The sequence below is a fragment of the Salmo salar genome, chromosome 22 (genome assembly GCF_965601325.2).
Source record: "Salmo salar chromosome 22, fSalSal1, whole genome shotgun sequence".
NCBI classification, from domain to species: Eukaryota; Metazoa; Chordata; class Actinopteri; order Salmoniformes; family Salmonidae; genus Salmo; species Salmo salar.
In genome coordinates, this window is record NC_138312.1 from 50,830,930 (window position 1) to 50,849,052 (window position 18,123).

The 18,123-nt window shown below is 44.9% G+C and overlaps 1 protein-coding gene across 1 annotated transcript in view; it reads right to left on the reverse strand.

Annotated features, from left to right (window-relative positions):
• LOC106583648 (potassium voltage-gated channel subfamily KQT member 2-like) overlaps positions 1-18,123 on the reverse strand; it is a 94,211-nt gene that overhangs the window by 21,285 nt on the left and 54,803 nt on the right. The window contains exons 5-10 of the mRNA XM_082967672.1: positions 15,616-15,741; positions 14,763-14,873; positions 14,442-14,537; positions 13,665-13,759; positions 660-731; positions 365-394 (exon numbers count right to left, since the gene is read on the reverse strand). Coding sequence (XP_082823798.1) covers positions 365-394; positions 660-731; positions 13,665-13,759; positions 14,442-14,537; positions 14,763-14,873; positions 15,616-15,741 — 530 coding nt within the window. The remainder of the gene's footprint in view (positions 1-364; positions 395-659; positions 732-13,664; positions 13,760-14,441; positions 14,538-14,762; positions 14,874-15,615; positions 15,742-18,123) is intronic.

An 18,123-nucleotide genomic window follows, 5' to 3' on the forward strand; every position in this document is an offset into this window, starting at 1 on the left:
GATGTTCTCATTGATGTCACGCCATCATGGATCATTAGTTAGTAATTAGACGGGTAAATATGAGTGTCAGTAGGTTGGCCTCTGTGTTGTTGTCTGTGACCTTGGTTGCATCCCAAATGGCACCCTATTCCCTTTGTAGTTCACTTTTAAGTAGTGCACTATATAGGGAATAGGGTGCTATTTGGGATGCATTCCATGTATAGAAAGCAGTTGGTCCTTGGTGGTAATAAGACATGGGCTGGTACTATCAACGTTGGTGACTGTTTTGAACAGTCTTCCGGTTTAGTGTCCACTTTGGAACCAAACGGAAATTTGGGTTGCAGATTTATGTTACATTGTTGTGAAATAATGTTTTGAAACTGACCTTGGGGAGGGCTCCGGTTGGGATTCCTTTCTGTTTGGTCAGGAAACACAAAGTCACACACACACACACACACCACCACACACACACACACACACACACACACACACACACACACACACACGCAATTGTCAATAGTCTGTCAATCTCAAGCAAAACGCTGATAGCATTGATGCTAAAATTTCCATAATGTTTCATATTATTATAAAGACACACTGCATCTTAGGAGGTGACAAATTCATATTGTTATAAAGACATATTGCATCTTAAGAGGTGATTAATTCATATTGTTTCTGACCTGAATGACAGTCCCGACTTGCTCTTCAGGTTTCTCAGGAGATCCAGTTGATTCAGCGGAGGGATCAGTCTACTTAGAAAAACAAGACTTGTCGTGTTACAGGGAAGAGAAAAAAAAAGCGTACTACAGCTTCACTTCATAGATTGCAGTCAACATGGGCCAGCATCCATGTGGAACACTTTCCACACCTTGTAGAGTCCCATGCCCTGACGAATTTAGGCTAATCTGAGGGCAAAATAGGGGTGCAATTCAATATTAGGAAGGTGTTCCTAATGTTGTATACACTCAGGATATACGATTCAGGGTGCAATCAGTGCCATCTATGGGTAGTAGGCTATATATTTCCTTCTTTATTTTGTGTGCCTCCCTCTCCTTACCAAAACCTTGAATTCTGGGAGGATGTTTTCAATTGCCTTGTAACCAAAACTAAGATGGCATTTTCATTTCATAGCTCGAATGCAGATAAGAGAATATGTGACACAATATAAAAAACTGCAATAACAATAACTATCCAATTCAGTAATCTTCCAACGTTTTATAATAGATGCTTGTCTTCCGTAATGTTCTGTTCAATTATAATTCACTGTTGACCTACAGCCTTTGCATCCAATTTGACCCCTCAAATTTCAAAGTAGCCTGTTGTTCCATATGAGACATCACACAGCACACTTTAATTAATCTAAGACTTGCTGTATCCAATGGAAACCTTTTCTGCAGATGAAAAATAAAATAAAAAAATGTCTCTTGGCCCTGAGCCCACCATGCGACAACCAGATATGGCCCGCCCCGTTTGCATTTATCCCTTCCTCTATCAATCAATACTCAATCTCAAGTCAGACATCTAGACATCTAAGTGTCACATCTGTCGGAAGGATTGGACCAAGGCGCAGCGTGTGGAGTGCTCATCTTCTTTTTTATTTATGTAAAGTGAACACTTAAACAAAAAATAAACAATACGACAGTTCCGTAAGGTACACGGATTATATGGAAAACAACCACCCACAACCCACAGGAAAAAACAGGCTGCCTAAGTATGGCTTCCAATCAGAGACAACGAAAGACACCTGCCTCTGATTGGAAACCATACTCGGCCACACATAGAAAATGAACATAGAAAATGAAAACTAGAACAAATCCCCATGAAACAAACCAACCCCAAAACACACAAAAACAACACCCCCTGCCACGCCCTGACCAACTATAATGACAAATGACCCCTTTTACTGGTCAGGACGTGACACTAAGAGGTATACTACAAATCAGGATCAATGAGCTAGCCAGCTAACTTTGATAAACAACAAAAAATAGCTTCAGATTATCAGGTTCATTAAGAAAGCTAAACTAACGTGTTTTTGATTGTTGACTCAATTAGACCATGCCCATTTCAAGCTTATTTTTCAACAAAAAAAAGTTATGTTATTTGAGAAGTTAGCTGGCTAACTCATTGATCCTGCTTTGTAGTATACCCGTCTGGCATAGTAAATTTACATAAATAATAACTCTACACAAACAGTATGCTTAGGCACGCATGTCAATGTCACCAAATTGTTACAAACCAACAGAAATTGTGAACCATATCTCATCCAAATTGAACTTGAAACTTGTCACTCGATGTGTGTGTGTGTGTGTGTGTGTGTGTGTGTGTGTGTGTGTGTGTGTGTGTGTGTGTGTGTGTGTGTGTGTGTAGGTGTTATCGGACATTGAGTAGGGGTGAGAAGAAATGGAATATCATTTCACTGGCATGGTGTGGTGCGCTCCATAAAGTAAAGGTCTAGGTGTCATTTTTCCTCTCCGACATCAAAGCAGGAAAGGCCAGGCATCAATCAAACATTTTAGGTGGACATCAAACAGCTTGCATTGCCAGACCCTGACGACAGGAGAGAAATAATGATGGTAAAACCTGCTATAGCACCCAGCTAATACTGAGCAATGTGTTGGAGTCCAAGAGGGAACTGATACCCGTTTCACCCCGACATGGGATTGGAGCTGTGGTTTCACATATTCCAAAGATGTCCGACCAAATCTGCTAAAGTAGGTAAAATTTGCATCTCATAAATTAAACATTTTCACAATTTGCATTAAGACTAGAACGAAAAGCAAGTATGTAACAGTAAAATGTATTAATGTTTTTGATTATTGAGGATAAAACAGATTTATAATTAGTCTCAGATGGTTGGTGTTGATGTTTTCTGGGTCGTATTTTTGCAATAAAAACAAGAGTTTCAGGTAGTTCAGATAAACCGAAACTGGGAGAGACCGTATGAATCTTTTCGGTTCCTAGTGAGTACCCTAGTATTACAGCCAAGCAGGACTTTGGAAAACCACACCGTATAGGGGCTTACATAAAAATCCATATCTGTAGCCATGAAGTGCTTTGAAAGGCTGGTCAGGCTCACATCAACACCATCATCCCAGAAACTCTAGACCCACTCCAATTTGCATGCCGCCCCAACATATCCACAGATGATGCAGTCTCTATTGCACTCCACACTGCCCTTTCCCTCCTGGACAGAAAGAGCACCTATGTGAGAGTGCTGTTCATTGACTACAGCTCAGCGTTCAGCACCATGGTGCCCTCAAAGCTAATCAATGAGCTAGGGACCCTGGGACTGAACACCTCCCTCTGCAACTGGATCCTGGACATCCTGACGGGCCGCCCCCAGGTGGTAAGGGTAGGTAACAACACATCCGCCACGCTGATCCTCAACACAGGGGCCCCTCAAGGGTGCGTGCTCGGCCCCCTCCTGTACTCCCTGTTCACTCATGACTGCACGGCCAATCACGACTCCAACACCATCATTAAATTTGCCGATGACACAACAGCCTGATGACCGACAACAACGGGACAGCCTATAGGGAGGAGGTCCGAGACCTGGCCATGTGGTGCCAGAATAACAACCTATCCTTCAATGTGATAAAGACAAAGGAGATGATTGTGGAATACAGGAAAAAGAGGACCGAGCACGCCCCCATTCTCATCGATGGGGCTGTAGTGGAGCAGGTTGAGAGCTTCAAGTTCCTTGGTGTCCACATCATCAACAAACTAACATGGGGCAAGCACACCATGTCAGTCATGAAGTGGGCACGACAAAACCTATTCATTCTCAGGAAACTGTAAAGATTTGTCATGGGTCCTCAGATCCTCAAAAGGTTTTACAGTTGCACCATCGAGAGCATCCTGACTGGTTGCATCACTGCCTGGTATGGCAACTGCTCAGCCTCCGACCGCAAGGCACTACAGAGGGTAGTGCGAAAGGCCCAGTACATCACTGGGGCCAAGCTTCCTGCCATCCAGGACCTCTATAAGAGGCGGTGTCAAAGGAAGGCCCTGAAAATTGTCAAAGACTCCAGCCACCCTAGTCATAGACTGTTCTCTCTACTACCGCATGGCAAGTGGTAGCGGAGCGCCAAGTTTTAGGTCCAAGAGGCTTCTAAACAGCTTCTACTCTCAACCCATAAGACTCCTGAACATCTAGTCAAATGGCTACCCAGACTATTCACATTGCCCCTCCCCTCCCCTCTCCACACCACTGCCACTCTCTGTTGTCATCTATGCATAGTCACTTTAATAACTCTACCTACATGTACATACTACCTCAACTAACCGGTGCCCCCGCACACTGACTCTGTACCAGTACCCCCCTGTATAAATGTTTTACTGCTCCTCTTTAATTACTTCTTACTTTTATCTCTTATTCTTATCTGTATTTTTTGAAACTGCACTGTCGGCTCGTAAGTAAGCATTTCACGGTAAGGTCTACACCCGTTGTATTAGGCGCATATGACTAATAAAATTTGATGTTTGCTAATGACATCAGCATTATGCAATCCAACTCTGTCTGTCAACACATGATCTCGTGGGGTGAAGTGAGCTTGTGCACAGTTTTTCCTCCCTAAGCAAATACAAAGACTAGACTACATTAAACCTTCACAGATCTCCTTCAGACCTACATCATATATTTCTATAATAACTGTACCATCCTTTTAAACGAATCCACGTGGTAAAATGTAATGTCCTCTGTGCTTCCGTTGTTAGAGCACAGCGCCACGACACAAACAGCACTCGCTGTTGTTAGCCACTAGGATAAAAAAGTATATGGCTTTTAATATTATAATGAAGTAAATGTCTATTGCTTAGACTAAGAATCCATCGGGCCTTTAGCCTCTATCAGGTAACTGCCAAAGTAAAGGAAACACTTGATTAAATGAAGGATAGAAAGTATATTGAAACCAGGTGCTTCCACACAGGTGTGGCTCCTGAGTTAATTAAGCAATTAAAAAATATTATTTTGGTTACCATGGCTAGAAGAAGAGATCTCAGTGACTTTTAAAAAAAAATTACAATTTCACCTTTATTTAACGAGGTAGGCCAGTTGAGAACAAGTTCTCATTTACAACTGCGACCTGGCCAAGATAAAGCAAAGCAGTGTGACACAAAAAACACAGAGATACACATGGGATAACAAACGTACAGTCAATAACACAAAATATATACTGCTCAAAAAAATAAAGGGAACACTTAAACAACACAATGTAACTCCAAGTCAATCACACTTCTGTGAAATCAAACTGCCCACTTAGGAAGCAACACTGATTGACAATACATTTCACATGCTGTTGTGGAAATGGAATAGACAACAGGTGGAAATTATAGGCAATTAGCAAGACACCCCCAGTAAAGGAGTGGTTCTGCAGGTGGTAACCACAGACCACTTCTCAGTTCCTATGCTTCCTGGCTGATGTTTTGGTCACTTTTGAATGCTGGCGGTGCTTTCACTCTAGTGGTAGCATGAGATGGAGTCTACAACCCACACCAGTGGCTCAGGTAGTGCAGCTCATCCAGGATGGCACATCAATGCGAGCTGTGGCAAGAAGGTTTGCTGTGTCTGTCAGCGTAGTGTCCAGAGCATGGAGGCGCTACCAGGAGACAGGCCAGTACATCAGGAGACGTGGAGGAGGCCGTAGGAGGGCAACAACCCAGCAGCAGGACCGCTACCTCCGCCTTGGTGCAAGGAGGAGCACTGCCAGAGCCCTGCAAAATGACCTCCAGCAAGCCACAAATGTGCATGTGTCTGCTCAAACGGTCAGAAACAGACTCCATGAGGGTGGTATGAGGGCCCGACGTCCACAGGTGGGGGTTGTGCTTACAGCCCAACACCGTGCAGGACGTTTGGCATTTGCCAGAGAACACCAAGATTGGCAAATTCGCCACTGGCGCCCTGTGCTCTTCACAGATGAAAGCAGGTTCACACTGAGCACATGTGACAGACGTGACAGTCTGGAGACGCCGTGGAGAACGTTCTGCTGCCTGCAACATCCTCCAGCATGACCGGTTTGGCGGTGGGTCAGTCATGGTGTGGGGTGGCATTTTTTTGGGGGGCCGCACAGCCCTCCATGTGCTCGCCAGAGGTAGCCTGACTGCCATTAGGTACAGAGATGAGATCCTCAGACCCCTTGTGAGACCATATGCTGGTGCGGTTGGCCCTGGGTTCCTCCTAATGCAAGACAATGCTAGACCTCATGTGGCTGGAGTGTGTCAGCAGTTCCTGCAAGCGAAAGGCATTGATGCTATGGACTGACCCGCCCGTTCCCCAGACCTGAATCCAATTGAGCACATCTGGGACATCATGTCTCGCTCCATCCACCAACACCACGTTGCACCACAGACTGTCCAGGAGTTGGCAGATGCTTTAGTCCAGGTCTGGGAGGAGATCCCTCAGGAGACCATCTGCCACCTCATCAGGAGCATGCCCAGGCATTGTAGGGAGGTCATACAGGCACGTGGAGGCCACACACACTACTGAGCCTCATTTTGACTTGTTTTATGGACATTACGTCAAAGTTGGATCAGCCTATAGTGTGGTTTTCCACTTAAATTTTTAGTGTGACTCCAAATCCAGACCTCCATGGGTTGATAAATTGGATTTCCATTGATTATTTTTGTGTGATTTTGTTGTCAGCACATTCAACTATGTAAAGATAAAAGTATTTAATAAGATTATTTCATTCATTCAGATCTAGGATGTGTTATTTTAGTGTTCCCTTTATTTTTTGAGCAGTGTATATATATATATATATATATATATATATACATACAGTGTGTGCAAATGTAGTAAGATAAGGAAGGTAAGGCAATAAATAGGCCATAGTGGTGAAATAATTACAATTTAATTAAAAAAACATTCAAACGTAGGCCTAATGATAAAACAGATGCATTTGCCATTGGAAAGGAGATTGCTTAGGAGCATGACGTATAATATATTTATATAACTTTTATTATAAGAGTCTAAATCTGAATCATATTGCAGGACATGTCTCTCCTTTTCTGATATGACTGGTTTATTCTGCCACACAAAGAATATTAGGCAACATTTTATCCATCGCTCATTCAATAGCCACGCATGCTACCATTTATCCTTCGCTCATTCAATAGCCACGCATGCTACCATTTATCCATCGCTCATTCAATAGCCACGCATGCTACCATTTATCCTTCGCTCATTCAATAGCCACGCATGCTACCATTTATCCATCGCTCATTCAATAGCCACGCATGCTACCATTTATCCTTCGCTCATTCAATAGCCATGCATGCTACCATTTATCCATCGCTCATTCAATAGCCACGCATGCTACCATTTATCCATCGCTCATTCATCCAAGATGGCGTAGCAGTCAGACGTCTTTGTCTTTGTCTTGTCTCGTCCCATATATATATCTTTTTATATCTTTTTCTTTGCATTCTTTTTAATATTTTTCCTAAACCTCAACTTCAAAATACTCTCCTGCAACCCGCCTCACCCAATGTTGTGTGGATCTGTTTTTTTTTCTAAAGTATTTCTATTTACCTCCGAACTGAAATCCCTCAAATGAAGCTAGCTAGCTAACTAGCTACCAGCTATTAGTCAGCTAACCACTGCTAGCAGTCATCAGCTAACCTTTAGCTCGGAAAGCTCTCGCCAGTTTGTACAACGCGTTTCAAACCAGAGCATACCGGACCTATTTTTCTCTCCATATCCCCAGATTCCTACCGCAAACTCTGAACCTTTTCATCTGGATCATCGCAGCTAGCTAACCGCAACCTGGGATGACTACTCCTGACTAACGTTTCCGTCCCGGAGCAAGCACCAACTAGCCTGGAGCTAGCCCATGCTAGACCCATCTCCCTGCTAGGGCTCCTGGGCTACTCCTGAAGCCCACTCCTCGGCTACAATATCTGGACCCCTTCTACTGCCGGTACGGGGCACGGAACCCCGCCGATCCTTCACGACTGGAATACCGACATAATCGGCCCGAGGATCACAACAGGCCCCTCAGGCGCGACGTCCACTGAAGGCCCATTCTGCTAACCATGGCCTGCTAGCTATCTAGAGCATATTGGACTGTTAGCTGATCCATCGGCCAGTTTCTTGGACCACTATACCCATTTTGCCACTTGGACTTGGACCCCTCTGCTACTTGGAACCCTACTAATTCCACGACTGGTCTATCGACGTCACCGCACGAGGATGCAAAAACAGACTTTCCCCCATCGCGACATCCCTCTAAGGTCCTTATGCTAGCTTGCTAGCCCCGGCCTGCTAACTGCTAGCCCCGGCCTGCTAACTGTCTGAATCGCCGTGTCCCCAGCCAGCCCAACTACTCACTGGACCCATACGATCACTTGGCTAAGCATGCCTCTCCCTAATATCAATATGCCTTGTCCATTACTGTCCTGGTTAGTGATTGCTGTTTTATTTCAATGTAGAGCCTCTAGCCCTGCTCAATATGCCTTAACCAACCATGTTGTTCCACCTCCCACATATGCGTTGACATCACCTGGTTTAAACGTCTCTAGAGACTATATCTCTCTCATCATTACTCAATGCCCAGGTTTGCCTCCAATGTACTCTCTTCCTACCATACCTTTGTCTGTACATTATGCCTTGAATCTATGCTATCGTGCCCAGAAACCTGCTCCCTTTACTCTCTGTTCTGAACGTGCTCGATGGCCAGTTCTTATAGCCTTTAGCCGTACCCTTATCCTACTTCTCCTCTGTTCCTCTGGTGATGTGGAGGTTAATCCAGGACCTGCAGTGCCTAGCTCCACTCCTACACCCCAGGTGCTCTCATTTGTTGACTTCTGTAACCGTAAAAGCCTTGTTTTCATGCATGTTAACATTAGAAGCTTACTCCCTAAGTTTGCTTTATTCACTGCTTTAGCACATTCTGCCAACCTGGATGTCTTAGCCGTGTCTGAATCCTGGCTTAGGAAAACCACAAAAAAACTGAAATTTCCATCCCTAACTATAACATTTTCCGCCAAGATAGAACTGCAAAAGGGGGCAGTGTTGCAATCTACTGCAGAGATAGCCTGCAGAGTTCTATCTTACTATCCAGGTCTGTACCAAAACAATTCAAGCTTCTACTTCTAAAAATTCACCTTTCCAGAAACAAGTCTCTCACCGTTGCCGCTTGCTGTAGACCACCCTCTGCCCCCAGCTGTGCCCTGGACACCATATGTGAATTGATTGCCCCCCATCTATCCTCTGAGATAATGGTGCTAGGTGACCTAAACTGGGACATGCTTAACACCCTGGCCATCCTACAATCTAAGCTTGATGCCCTCAATCTCACACAAATGATCAATGAACCTACCAGGTACAACCCCAAATCCGTAAACACGGGCACCCTCATAGATATCATCCTAACTAACTCGCCCTCCAATTACACCTCTGCTGTTTTCAACCAAGATCTCAGCGATCACTGCCTCATTGCCTGTATCCGTAAAGGGTCTGCGGTCAAACGACCACCCCTCATCACTGTCAAATGCTCCCTAAAACACTTCAGCGAACAGGCCTTTCTAATCGACCTGGCCGGGGTATCCTGGAATGACATTGACCTCATCCCGTCAGTAGAGGATGCCTGGTTATTCTTTAAAAGTGCCTTCCTCACCGTCTTAAATAAGCATGCTCCATTCAAAAAATGTAGAACCAGGAATAGATATAGCCCTTGGTTCACTCCAGACCTGTCTGCCCATGACCAGCACAAAAACATCCTGTGGTGTTCTGCATTAGCATCAAATAGCCCCCGTGATATGCAACTTTTCAGGGAAATTAGGAACCAATATACACAGGCAGTTAGGAAAGCTAAGGCTAGCTTTTTGAAACTGAAATTTTCATCCTGTAGTACAAACTCAAAAAAGTTATTGGACACTAAAGTCCATGGAGAATAAGAGCACCTCCTCCCAGCTGCACACTGCACTGAGGATAGGAAACACTGTCACTACCGATAAATCCACAATAATTGAGAATTTCAATAAGCATTTTTCTACAGCTGGCCATGCTTTCCACCTGGCTACCCTTACCCCGGTCAATAGCCCTGCACCCCCCACAGCAACTCGCCCAAACTTCCCCCACTTCTCCTTCACCCAAATCCAGATAGCTGATGTTCTGAAAGAGCTGCAAAATCTGGACCCCTCTTCAAAGGGGGAGACACTCTAGACCCAAACTGCTACAGACCTATATCTATTCTACCCTGCCTTTCTAAAGTCTTTGAAAGTTAAGTTAACAAACAGATTACCCACCATTTCGAATCTCACCATACCTTCTGTGCTATGCAATCTGGTTTCAGAGCTGGTCATGGGTGCACCTCTGCCACGCTCAAGGTCCTAAACGATATCATAACCGCCATCGATAAGAGACATTACTGTGAAGCCGTATTCATCGAACTGGCTAAGGCTTTCGAATTTGTCAAACACAACATTCTTATTGGCAGACTCAAGTGCCTTGGTTTCTCAAATGATTGCCTCGCTTGGTTCACCAACTACTTCTCTGATAGAGTTCAGTGTGTCAAATCGGAGGGCCTGTTGTCCGGACCTCTGGCAGTCTCTATGGGGGTGCCACAGGGTTCAATTCTCAGGCCGACTCTCTTGTCTGTATACATCAATGACGTCGCTCTCGCTGCTGATGATTCTCTGATCCACCTCTACGCAGACGACACCATTCTGTATACCTCTGGCCCTTCATTGGACACTGTGTTAACTAACCTCCAGATGAGCTTCAATGCCATACAACTCTCCTTCCGTGGCCTCCAACTGCTCTTAAATGCAAGTAAAACTAAATGCATGCTCTTCAACCGATCGCTGCCCGCGCCCGCCCGTCCAGCATCACTACTCTGGACGGTTGTGACTTAGAATATGTGGACAACTACAAATACCTAGGTGTCTGGTTAGACTGTAAACTCTCCTTCCAGACTCACATTAAACATCTCCAATCCAAAATTAAATCTAGAATCGGCTTCCTATTTCGCAACAAAGCATCCTTCACTTATGCTGCCAAACATATCCTCGTAAAACTGACCATCCTACCGATCCTCGACTTCGGCGATGTCATTTACAAAATAGCCTCCAACACTCTACTCAGCAAATTGGATGCAGTCTATCACAGTGCCATCCATTTTGTCACCAAAGCCCCATATACTACCCACCACTGCAACCTGTATGCTCTCGTTGGCTGGCCCTCGCTTCATACTCGTCGCCAAACCCACTGGCTCCAGGTCATCTACAAGTCTCTGCTAGGTAAAGCCCCGCCTTATCTCAGCTCACTGGTCACCATAGCAGCACCCACCTGTAGCACGTGTTCCAGCAGGTATATCTCTCTGGTCACCCCTAAAACCAATTCTTCCTTTGGCCGCCTCTCTTTCCAGTTCTCTTCTGCCAATAACTACAACGAAATGCAAAAATCTCTGAAGCTGGAGACTCTTACCTCCCTCACTAGCTTTAAGCACCAGCTGTCAGAGCAGCTTACAGATCACTGCACCTGTACATAGCTCATCTGTAAATTGCCCATCAAATCTACCTCATCCCCATACTGTATTTATTTATCTTGCTCCTTTGCACCCCAGTATCTCTACTTGCACATTCATCTTCTGCACATCCTACCATTCCAGTGTTTAATTGCTATATTGTAATTACTTCGCAACCATGGCCTAATTTTTGCCTTACCTCTCTTATCCTACCTCATTTGCACATGCTGTATATAGATTTTTTCGACTGTATTTTTGATTGTATGTTTGTTTATTCCATGTGTAACTCTGTGTTGTTGTATGTGTCGAACTGCTTTGCTTTATCTTGGCCAGGTCGCAGTTGCAATTGAGAACTTGTTCTCAACTAGCCTACCTGGTTCAATACAGGTGAAATAAAAAATAAATCAAAAATAAATCAAATTCAATAGCTGAGCATGCTACCATTTATCCAATGCTCATTCAATAGCCACACATGCTACCATTTATCCATCGCTCATTCAATAGCCACTCATGCTACCATTTATCCATTGCTCATTCAATAGCCACGCATACTACCATTTATCCATCGCTCATTCAATAGCTGAGCATGCTACCATTTATCCATCGCTCATTCAATAGTCACACATGCTACCATTTATCCATCGCTCATTCAATAGCCGAGCATGCTACCATTTATCCATCGCTCATTCAATAGCCACGCATGCTACCATTTATCCATCGCTCATTCAATAACCACACATACTACCATTTATCCATCGCTCATTCAATAACCACACATGCTACCATTTATCCATCGCTCATTCAATAGCCATGCATGCTACCATTTATCCATCGCTCATTCAATAGCCACATTTATCCATCGCTCATTCAATAGCCGAGCATGCTACCATTTATCCATCGCTCATTCAATAGCCACGAATGCTACCATTTATCCATCGCTCATTCAATAACCACACATGCTACCATTTATCCATCGCTCATTCAATAGCCACGCATGCTACCATTTATCCATCGCTCATTCAATAGCCGAGCATGCTATCATTTATCCATCGCTCATTCAATAGCCAACCATGCTACCATTTATCCATCACTCATTCAATAGCCAACCATGCTACCATTTATCCATCGCTCATTCAATAGCCAACCATGCTACCATTTATCCATCACTCATTCAATAGCCAACTATGCTAACATTTATCCATCGCTCATTCAATAGCCAACCATGCTACCATTTATCCATCGCTCATTCAATAGCCAATCATGCTACCATTTATCCATCGCTCATTCAATAGCCAACCATGCTTGAAAGTAAATAGACTGGTAGCCTTGATAGTCTGTGACAGTCTGGATAGGCTACAGTATTGCTGTGCGATTGAAGCGAGACATCATGCCCTAGCCTATTTCATCTCAGAGCCTATACCGAGGCATGAGATAGAAACATAATCATCTATTGCATAGAAGTGTGGGCTGTAGCATTTACTTTTAAATTGTTTGAAAAGACAATCTTTCAGAATGCGCAGCCAGTGTTTGGCACTCGCTAGGCGGCACGCATTTTTCATTTGAAGAAGGCACTGTAACATTCTCCTACACCTCTACAAATGTTCCAACATCTCCAAATCATACAGCAAATGATAGCGTTTTTGTTACCATAAAAGGTGAATGGAGGATGTTTTCCAGGTGGGTTTGTAGCAGGTGTGATTGTAGTCACAAATATAGTATGTATCTGATTTATCAATGAAAACATGCGTAGATGTTGCGTGTGACAGTTTGATAAATGCCAATAATTTGTGGCACACGCAAATCCTAGAATCTCCATGTATGCCAGAATTTAGTAAGAAATGTACACTTGTAGAATTTATACCAAGGTGCATTGAAGATGTTCGTGGTGGCCCAACGTTGTATTAAGACAATTCATGTTGGAGTTTATTTTATTTTGGCAGTTAAATCGTGATTAGACATCTTCATTAACCTTCAGATTGCTATTACTATAACTAAACATGTATTGGCTTGGACCAATAACAATCAATCAGGCCCGTAGCCTCTACATAGATACTGATTGGACATCTCCATTAACCTTCAGATTGAGGGGAAAGGAATGTGCAAAGGTCAGAGTGGTGGATCGATGGAGGCAGCGATGGCTGGATCCGTCTCAGCTGACACCGGAGAGGAGCAGACGGGGCCAATTTAAATCTAGGCGCTGATTTACTATATAATCAATACCTGTACATCGGTGAGGATACGGTGCGTTCGTAATAATCCCACGTCGACTCCAGGTCTGGCCGGGTGAGATTAGTGGCGTAGAAGCGCCATGCGGCCTAAATATATATATATATAGAGAGAGAGAGTGAGAGAGTGAGTGAGTGAGATTAAATAAAGGAGAGAGCAGGATGAATAATAAATGGTCAGAGAGAAATAGAGTGAAAAAATAGAAATAGAGAGAGAAAGGGAGGTGCATGGTTTTAAAAGGAAGGTAATGAACACAGCGTTTCCTTTATGTTTTCATACAAATCTTCATGTGTACACTATATGTATTTCAAACAGTATGACCAGCAAGCAGGGGATTACTAAGTGAGCCCTATTACTCATGTCTTGGCAGAGGCAACTCACACTCCAATATCTATCACTGTGTGTGTACCGTCTAAGCCATCTAAGCTGACCAGGGAAACCAAATGAATACTGGCCAAAATTCATTCTAGTAGTTGACTGAGAAGTGGGTTGAGGATCCAGAACTAGAGTACCAGGTATTGTGACATGGAACGTTTTGCCTCATATAAACACGCTAGCATGGTGGCGTCATGTAGAATATTTGTCTTGGAAAGAGTACCCTGAAACTGTTCAGGGTACTCAAAAAAGTAAAAACTATTTTGTGAAATTCCCAGAAATGGTCTTTGGAACCCCACCAGGACATCATATCACCAGGATACCATATCACCAGGATTTGAGTGAAAACGCTCCAAATGTTGTTTTTTAGAGTGGGTAAGCTCCTGCTTTATTTACCTGAATAAGTCCTGCCGCAGGATTCCGCCTCTTCTCAAAGTGTTTTTGTCGATGTTGCTCCTGGACCTTCAAGGCGAAGCCGGAGCCCAAGATACCCTTAGAGATACAGACAAGCTGTTAGTCACAACAACAAGCCTCTGGAAAATATGATCAATTCACAGTTACATAATGAACTCTTACTTCAGAGTAACACTTGACTATCAAATTGCAGATGCTTCGGGGCACTCATTTTCTGAGTTTCTTCAGTAGCCCTCCATTTCCTTGCATTAAGTGCACATTAATAAGTTACTTCAGTCATTTCTTTGGATAAAAGCATCTTACTGCTGGAAGTGCAAAGAAAGATACTCCAATCAAGGTGAAGGTTGCGGCAAGAAGACGTCCGTTCCACGTTATGGGAAACTTGTCTCCGTACCCAATGGTAGTCAGGGTGATCTGAGAAGGCAATTGGCAGACATCTTGAATTACACTTTTGTTATCAATATTCAGGGTGCTTTTTCCATCTCACACGAAGCTGTTACATGTAACAAGACAATCATTCTCCAAGGCTGTTATTCAGATGGTCTCTCATGAAGGGTGACATAAGAAGATACCACCGGTCATGCTAAGTCCCAAGGTTGAATTACATTCATCTCCTCTTTCTTTAGATTCTCAGTTAACACAAGTACTGGGTACTGGGACCTATAGAAATGATCCTATTAACAAATTTTGAGTGTTTTGTGGGGACATACATTCTCCTATCAGTAACCGCTGAGTGTTTTGTGGGGACATACATTCTCCTATTAGTAACCGCTGAGTGTTTTGTGGGGACATACATTCTCCTATCAGTAACCACTGAGTGTTTTGTGGGGACATACATTCTCCTATCAGTAACCACTGAGTGTTTTGTGGGGACATACATTCTCCTATCAGTAACCGCTAAGTGTTTTGTGGGGACATACATTCTCCTATCAGTAACCACTGAGTGTTTTGTGGGGACATACATTCTCCTATCAGTAACCACTGAGTGTTTTGTGGGGACATACATTCTCCTATCAGTAACCACTGAGTGTTTTGTGGGGACATACATTCTCCTATCAGTAATCGCTGAGTGTTTCGTGGGGACAGACATTCTCCTATTGGCAATCGCTGGGTAGGGTTTGGAAGGACATGTGGAATCAGACTGAGAGTGACTTACCAGGCCCCACCACAGTGCGTCTGCGTAGGTCTCAAACTGGTCGTTGTCCTCTTTTTCTGCCAGGTAGACCAGGAAAGACGCCAGGATGAGGCAGAGGAAGCCGATGTACCACGCCGTGATCAGCTCCTGCAAAAAGTCAAAGATCAAAGTGTCAGAAAGAAATGAAAACTATACAGCCACTGCATATTCATTTCAAGATCAGAGTACCGAAGCAATATTACCTTTGAGAGAAAACTTGCTTTATTAAATGAATAGATGCCAGTTATTTATTTTATGACCAGAGTACAAATAAAAAAGTATAGAATTTTTTTTTTTTTTTTACTTTATTTAACTAGGCAAGTCTGTTAAGAACAAATTCTTATTTAGAATGGTGGCCTACTGCCTCCTCAACCCTCCTCTCCTCCCTTTCTGCATCCTTTGACTCTCTATGTCCCCTATCCTCCCGGCCGGCTCGGTCCTCCCCTCCTGCTCTGTGGCTTGACGACTCATTGCGAGCTCACAGAACAGGGCTCCGGGCAGCCGAGCGGAAATGGAGGAAAACTAGCCTCCCTGCGGACCTGGCATCTTTTCACTCCCTCCTCTCTACATTTTCCTCCTCTGTTTCTGCTGCTAAAGCCACTTTCTACCACTCTAACTTCCAAGCATCTGCCTCTAACCTTAGGAAGCTCTTTGCCACCTTCTCCTCCCTCCTGAATCCTCCTCCCCCTCCCCCCCCTCCTCCCTCTCTGCGGATGACTTCGTCAACCATTTTGAAAAGAAGGGCGACAACATCCGATCCTCGTTTGTTAAGTCAAACGACACCGCTGGTCCTGCTCACACTGCCCTACCCTATGCTTTGACCTCTTTCTCCCCTCTCTCTCCAGATGAAATCTTGCATCTTGTGACGGCCGGCCGCCCAACAACCTGCCCGCTTGACCCTATCCCCTCCTCTCTTCTCCAGACCATTTCCGGAGACCTTCTCCCTTACCTCACCTCGCTCATCAACTCATCCTTGACCGCTGGCTACGTCCCTTCCGTCTTCAAGAGAGTGAGAGTTGCACCCCTTCTGAAAAAACCTACACTCGATCCCTCCGATGTCAACAACTACAGACCAGTATCCCTTCTTTCTTTTCTCTCCAAAACTCTTGAACGTGCCGTCCTTGGCCAGCTCTCTTGCTATCTCTCTCAGAATGACCTTCTCGATCCAAATCAGTCAGGTTTCAAGGCTGGTCATTCAACTAAGACTGCTCTTCTCTGTGTCACGGAGGCTCTCCGCACTGCTAAAGCTAACTCTCTCTCCTCTGCTCTCATCCTTCTAGACCTATCTGCTGCCTTTGATACTGTGAACCATCAGATCCTCCTCTCCACCCTCTCCAAGTTGGGTATCTCCGGCGCGGCTCACTCTTGGACTGCGTCCTACCTGACAGGTCGCTCCTACCAGGTGGCGTGGCGAGAATCCGTCTCCGCACCACGTGCTCTCACCACTGGTGTCCCCCAGGGCTCAGTTCTAGGCCCTCTCCTATTCTCGCTATACACCAAGTCACTTGGCTCTGTCATATCCTTACATGGTCTCTCCTATCATTGCTATGCAGACGACACACAATTAATCTTCTCCTTTCCCCCTTCTGATAACCAGGTGGCGAATCGCATCTCTGCATGTCTGGCAGACATATCAGTGTGGATGACGGATCACCACCTCAAGCTGAACCTCGGCAAGACTGCTCTTCCTCCCGGGGAAGGACTGCCTTTTCCATGATCTCGCCATCACGGTGGACAATTCCATTGTGTCCTCCTCCCAGAGTGCTAAGAGCCTCGGCGTGACCCTGGACAACACCCTGTCGTTCTCCACTAACATCAAGGCGGTGACCCGATCCTGTAGGTTCATGCTATACAACATTCGCAGAGTACGACCCTGCCTTACACAGGAAGCGGTGCAAGTCCTAATCCAGGCACTTGTCATCTCCCGTCTGGATTACTGCAACTCCCTGTTGGCGGGGCTCCCTGCCTGTGCCATTAAACCCCTACAACTCATCCAGAATGCCGCAGCCCGTCTGGTGTTCAACCTTCCCAAGTTCTATCACGTCACCCCGCTCCTCCGCACACTCCACTGGCTTCCAGTTGAAGCTCGCATCTGCTACAAGACCATGGTGCTTGCCTACGGAGCTGTGAGGGGAACGGCACCTCCGTACCTTCAGGCTCTGATCAGGCCCTACACCCAAACAAGGGCACTGCGTTCATCCACCTCTGGCCTGCTGGCCCCCCTACCTCTGCGGAAGCACAGTTCCCGCTCAGCCCAGTCAAAACTGTTCGCTGCTCTGGCACCCCAATGGTGGAACAAGCTCCCTCACGACGCCAGGACAGCGGAGTCAATCACCACCTTCCGTAGACACCTGAAACCACACCTCTTTAAGGAATACCTGGGATAGGATATAGTAATCCTTCCAACCCCCCCCCAAAAAAGATATAGATGTACTATTGTAAAGTGGTTGTTCCACTGGATATCATAAGGTGAATGCACCAATTTGTAAG